The 5,744-nt window shown below is 45.0% G+C and overlaps 1 protein-coding gene across 2 annotated transcripts in view; it reads left to right on the top strand.

The window, feature by feature from the left end:
• WWC2 (WW and C2 domain containing 2) overlaps positions 1-4,593 on the top strand; it is a 202,419-nt gene extending 197,826 nt beyond the window's left edge. For both annotated transcript variants that reach the window (XM_035004282.1, XM_035004283.1), the window contains 2 exons: positions 109-236; positions 1,807-4,593. In XM_035004282.1, the coding sequence (XP_034860173.1) occupies positions 109-236; positions 1,807-1,873 (195 nt within the window). In that variant the 3' untranslated portion in view covers positions 1,874-4,593. The remainder of the gene's footprint in view (positions 1-108; positions 237-1,806) is intronic.
• The last annotated feature ends 1,151 nt before the right edge of the window (positions 4,594-5,744 follow it).

The raw sequence follows: 5,744 nt of genomic DNA, 5'->3' as shown, positions 1-5,744 counted from the left end.
CCCCCCCCCCCCCCGGCTCAGGGCCCAGGCTCCCAAGCCTTACAGCACGTCTCCGGAGCTTTCTAATTAGTGTTCTGTGGGGTTTGGGGTTTTTATTTCCTTTGCCAGGCTGAACAGTCAAAAGAAGAGCAGAAGCAAGGTTTGAATGCAGAGAAACTGATGCGGCAGGTCTCCAAGGACGTGTGCCGGCTCCGGGAGCAGAGCCGCAAGGTGCCTCGGCAGGTGCAGTCCTTCAGGTAATCCGCCCCGCCCGCGACACTCTGGGCTTGTCCCCGCGCCGTCTGAGTTATGCTGCAAGTCCGCCTCAGCCTACGAGACCCCAAGTCCTCTCCTACCGTGTGAGCTTCGTTTGCCCCTTCCTGAGGTTACAGGCTCCCCCGGAAGCGGCCCTGACCCGAGTCAAGCCCGGCTCCCAGGAACTCGGGGTGCCCCCCACCCTGAGAAGCGGATGGCACATCTCACTGAGAAAACACAGAAAGGCATAGAGCTTCTGGGCTTTTTGTTGTTCCTTGGGCCCTTCCTAGGCGCCGTGCTGGGCAGGGGATACTCCCCGGGGTCCTGGGGCATCTGGGGCGCCCTGCCACTCCGCCGGCCTGGGTGGGAGAGCGGGGTGTTCCGTCTGCCCCCAGCACGGGACACACACACACACACACACACACACACACACACACCCTGCCTGCTTGTTCCACGTGGAAACAGGGGCCCCGTGTTCCCTGGTCCTCTGATTTGCCAAGGGAAGTTCAAAATCAGGAGTCAGAAGTGGCCACTGATTCAGGGATGTGACAGCCCCGGCGTGAGCCGAAGAAACCCACTAGCGGCGCGTGTTCCCTTGGGTTCTCCTGCTGGCCTTCAGTGACGCCTCGAGCTCGCTCCCTTGCCTGTAAGGATGCAAACCACAAAGAGAACTCTTGTGCCAGGGCCCACAGTTCTGGGCCTCTCCCTTTCTTCTCTCTCCTTTCCTTAGTCTAGAGCTTTTCCACCTCTGCACTTGCCTCCTGACCCCACACTTCCTCCACCATCTACACAGACCCTTATTTTCTCAAAGGAAGGCTGGTGCTTTTCTTTTTTCTCTGTTCTTCTTTATCGCTACCGGCATGCCCTGCATAACAGAATACACCCTCAGTAAATATGTGTGGATGGGGTACTATGTGTGATGTGAAGACTTTGCACAAAAGTGAATATATTGCTCCTGTCTTTGGTAACTCTACAATCTTAAAACCTTATTATTATTTTTTAAATACTCTCCTAAGCTCTGAAAACCGTTCTGCCCGGCATTTCTCAGCGTCTCCCTTTCGGGTTGTTTCTCCTTATCCCTGCTTCGGGATTGGGGACAGATCTGCCTTTACTACAGGCACGTTCCTTCCTTCCCCTTCATTGGGACTCATGGGACCACTCAGCAAGTGTCCCTTCCCTGAGCATGGTATGGATTTTAAAGAATTTTCCCGGTACCATGTACTTTTCTACAAGGTCCCTGAGAAGTTCCCTGGGACTTCGGACTTCTTGCATCCTCTCCTGCCTCATTTAGAAGCACTCATAACTGACCCCCTGGGGGTTTAAAAACTGTCTGATGCTGGAAATCCAGGAAGGGGGCAATTCACCAGAGGCCGGAGCTGCCGTGCTCCTTTATATGCTTTATATCCTCCCGTAAAGGGGAAAGACGGTCTTGATTTCATGGAGCTCTGCCTGAGGAAAAGACCTCCTGCGCAGGCTTGCAGACGCTACGCTGTTCCTGGGAGTCCTTTTAATGGGCACAGAGTATTTTCAACATTATATTCAAGCCGGTTTATTTCTCACCCCTGCCTCTAGGGAGAAGATTGCCTACTTTACCAGAGCGAAGATAAGCATCCCGTCCCTGCCGGCTGATGATGTGTGATTACACCCCCCAAAGAAATTAGTCTGTCACCTGTTCACTTCTTAGGGAGGGTACAAGACTGAACTTTTGTTTTGTTTTGTTTTGTTTTGTTTTGGGGAGGGGGGTTCTTTTTGTAACGTAACTGTCAACTCTTAAAGAGCTTTTATTTCACATCAGATTTTCAACATGTTAATTTGTAAAGTACCTTGAATGTAATTCTTGTATGTTTAAAAAAAGAAAAAAGAAAAAGTCAGATAACCCAAATGGAATAATCTGGTCCACAAATGTCGTCCAGTACATACGAATTGCCAGGAGGCTGTGTTTTGTACAAATGGCATCGGGGCAACGCCCGGTGTGTATCCTGTTGAACCAACTGTTGAGAAGTAACTCGGTTTAGCAGACGGCGATCTTGGCTTTTCCTTCATTGTCTCACGGGCAGACTGTGAGGATGGCAACGGGCCAGCTTGCTCTCTTTGTGCCAGGGGGCAGCTCTTAGCGTTTGAAGGCAAATGTGAGCCCAGCTCCAAGTCCACCCGGCACAGGTGTTGTGCGCTCACCCGGTGACCTCTGTTGGAGCACTTGCTTCCTTAAAACAAGTTCCTTTTTGTCCTTTTCTTTTAGTCTAAAGAAAACCAGATGCTGAGTGAGATCTCAGAACACAGAGGAGCAGTGCTCCCGGCTACAGTGAAGACCTCGTGATCTGTCACATTAAGGCGGGGGGCGGGGGGCGGAGGAGAAAGCCAGGTACCCTAACCACACTCGAGTCAGCCCCTCAGCGAGCACGACCGGGATTTGCAGACGCGTCCCGGGGAGGTTCTGTCCGAGGTCTGAGCGTGGTGCCCAGGACAAGCCCGGGGCAGCCGGCCCTCTGAGGACAGACAGCCCCGTGGAGGGAAACGCATGAGCGCTTCTTGGGGGACACAGGAATCTTGACTGGATCCAAGTGGCCAAAAAATTTTTTTAAAAAAACTTTATTAAACATTTCTCACATTCACTAGAAATTATTTGCAGCTCTCATGTTGAGGGGCTTCCCCTCTGTAATCTATGGTAAGGAGGCCAAGAGAAGAGTGTGCCTGGGGAGATTATCAATTTGAAGTATGGGCCAAGGCATTTGTCTCAGAAAACAATTCTAGATGAACTAAATGAAGAGAGAGGAATGGACTCAAGTGTCCTCTGCATCCCCAGCCGGGCACGGCTTAAAAGAAAGAGATCCACCATGTAGCTCTGCCAGCATAAAGGCTTTTAAAATGAAGAGTATTATGCAATTTAAATCCTACTTATCATTCGGTCAGTTACAGTGGAAGAGGCGATTTTTGGTTAGCCATCTTCTGTAATGAAATCATTTTTTTTTTTTAGAAATGCAAAAATCACCTTCAAGGAATAGACCCCTTAAAAAAAAAAAAAGGGTAAGTTCTATTTCTAAGATAGAATCCCCAGTAAGGATTTTTAGTTTTTTGAAAGTAATTATCCCTATTTTGCAAAGTTCATTTTATCAGCATCGAAATTCAAATTAAGCAATTTCTGAGCCTGGAACTTTAATTATTTTTTCCTCAGTTGTCCCACCACTTATATCTAAATGTCTCTGAAGCTATAGCTGGATGTGACACGACTTTGAACAAAACCCAGCCTTGTGAATTGACTGCACACAGTCCTTCAAGGCCGCGCGGTTCATTCTATCAGATGACTAAGGAGAACTAGAAAGAATACCATTCATCCTTGTCAAGGTCAAATGTGAAAGACAGAGGTTTATTTAATGTAGAGCTAAATGAAGGTCAGCTGTTTTCAGCTTCTTAGTTTGACCGTGAAAATGTTTATAGAATTATGTGTAGTTGTGCCGTACGATTTTATTTTCTTCATTTATTTATTTACGGTCTTATTTATGTTCTGTTTAATATATAGTTCGGTTCTGGCCATTTTAAATGTTTGACATAGAAGAGGCTATATTGGAATATCTACACCTTTATAAATCTTCATCAGATTCGCTGTTAACTTTTTGTAATACAAAAAGTTTCAGACAAGTATAAAAGAATAAAATCTGTCTCAGGCTGGTAGTTAACAGTTGTAACCAAGACACGTTGGGTTTTATTTTACAAAATTTGCTCATTTCTAACATGAGAAACGAACTTATTTTAATATAATCCTTTTCCACACTTTAAAAATCAGCAATAGTGTTATGTATTTATAGGCAGCTTTTAACAATTCTGTCATATTTGTACTAACCCAAATGATTCACAGTGACAAAACATCTTAATAACTTGATCACAAAACCATATGAACAATACGAATTTTAATATTATAAATACTATTTTTTAAAGGTAGAATTTATTCTGCACAGGGTAAAAAGAATGTAATATTTAGTTCTCAAGTTTGAATTATCAGTATGTTATTATAATTTTGTATATCAGAATCTAAGTTACAGGTACAAAAAAAAAATATTGCTAGCCAAATGAACAAAGTTTAGCTGAATCTCTGTAGCATGCAAATCAAATTTAAAATCTTTTTTTTTTTTTGCTATTACTTTATATTGTATTAAATATCAAAAGCTCAGGACTGAACTAAATATTTAATCAGGTTAAATTCTGAATATGTTTCTGTTTTAATTGTCTCGTCTGTAAAAGTATGCAAATACATCACATAGATTAACTTTGGTTTCTGCACTTTTCCTGTGTTTGTGGGTGGAAAAAAGTTCAGTGGGTTTGTTTTTTTTTCTTTTTTTAAACAAAGATGTATATTGCCTCATACTTAATTTCAGTGTTGTTTACTGTTCAGTTTCCCTGATTGGTGCAAACAAGAGTTTACTCGAGCCATGTACCGAGCAAATACCAAATCCATCATCAGAACTTCCCAAGCCAGCCGTTGGCTGGGAATGGTTCTGGGTTGGGCAATATGTATTGCTGATAGAAAAAGACGGCGTATTTTTATCACGCGAGTAAAAGAAGGGGTCTCCAAGGTGAGCCCATCCCGGCCTTGTGCTCTGGTGGTGGGGCAGCGGTCCCAGGAGCTTCCCCCGACCTTGACCTGCAGCAACCCCGTGGCCGCTCCTCAGAGCCCCGAGGCAGCTGGGGCTGACAGCAGGCATCAGCCATCTACCACAGAGCGTGGGGCACCCAAGCCAGAGCACACTTGGGGGGCCGTATTTTACGTGAATCTCCCCAAACACGAGATTGCCACCCTCTGTTTCTGCCCTGGTGAGGAAAGCATGAAGAATGTGGCTGGCTTTTGGAAAAGGCTCCGTAGAGGCACCGAGGTCTCCGATTACAAAGGAGATGATGGGTCCCACATCTCTCTTCTTTCAAGCTTTCAAAGAACCAGCAATTTTTTAGTCTAATCTAATGTCCATTCTCAATAAATATGCAACAAGGCTTTAGTTTCAATATAATAGGTGATCTTACACACTTGAAAGCAGTAAATGATTAGCAGGAACATTCCCAGTTGCCAAAATGATTCATCTCTATGAATAACACCTTCAAAGATATGTAAGCACTAACATAATGTTTTATTTACTAGCTCTATGCCATCACTGAATCTATTTTAAAATTGAGAAAATTCATCCACAGTAATGAGTATGATTCCTATTAAGTCTTGAGTGGTTTTGGTCTCAGAATAGAAGATGAAAGTGTTTTTACTGTCTTAGAAGGATATTATAATTTAAGAAGCGAATAGCCATGGGTGGGGGAAGATGCATTTTAGAAAATTAAAAGTGCAGTGAATGGGTGGCTGTGTAGCAGGAAATCCTACCAAACGCTGAGAGGAGTGAGCGTCTCTTGAAGAGTGAACACCGCTGACACTTGCTGGCTTAGATTTTCAGATGGGCTTGGTGCATCTCCTGGTGCTGATGGTGATATGCGTTTCTGCCACTGCATGGTGGCCCGAAGCTGGGGCAGCCCGGGGG

The sequence above is a fragment of the Mirounga leonina genome, unplaced genomic scaffold, assembly GCF_011800145.1.
Source record: "Mirounga leonina isolate KUSES-001 unplaced genomic scaffold, KU_Mleo_1.0 Mir_128, whole genome shotgun sequence".
In the NCBI taxonomy this organism is placed as follows: Eukaryota; Metazoa; Chordata; class Mammalia; order Carnivora; family Phocidae; genus Mirounga; species Mirounga leonina.
This window is presented reverse-complemented; position numbering and strand designations above follow the sequence as displayed.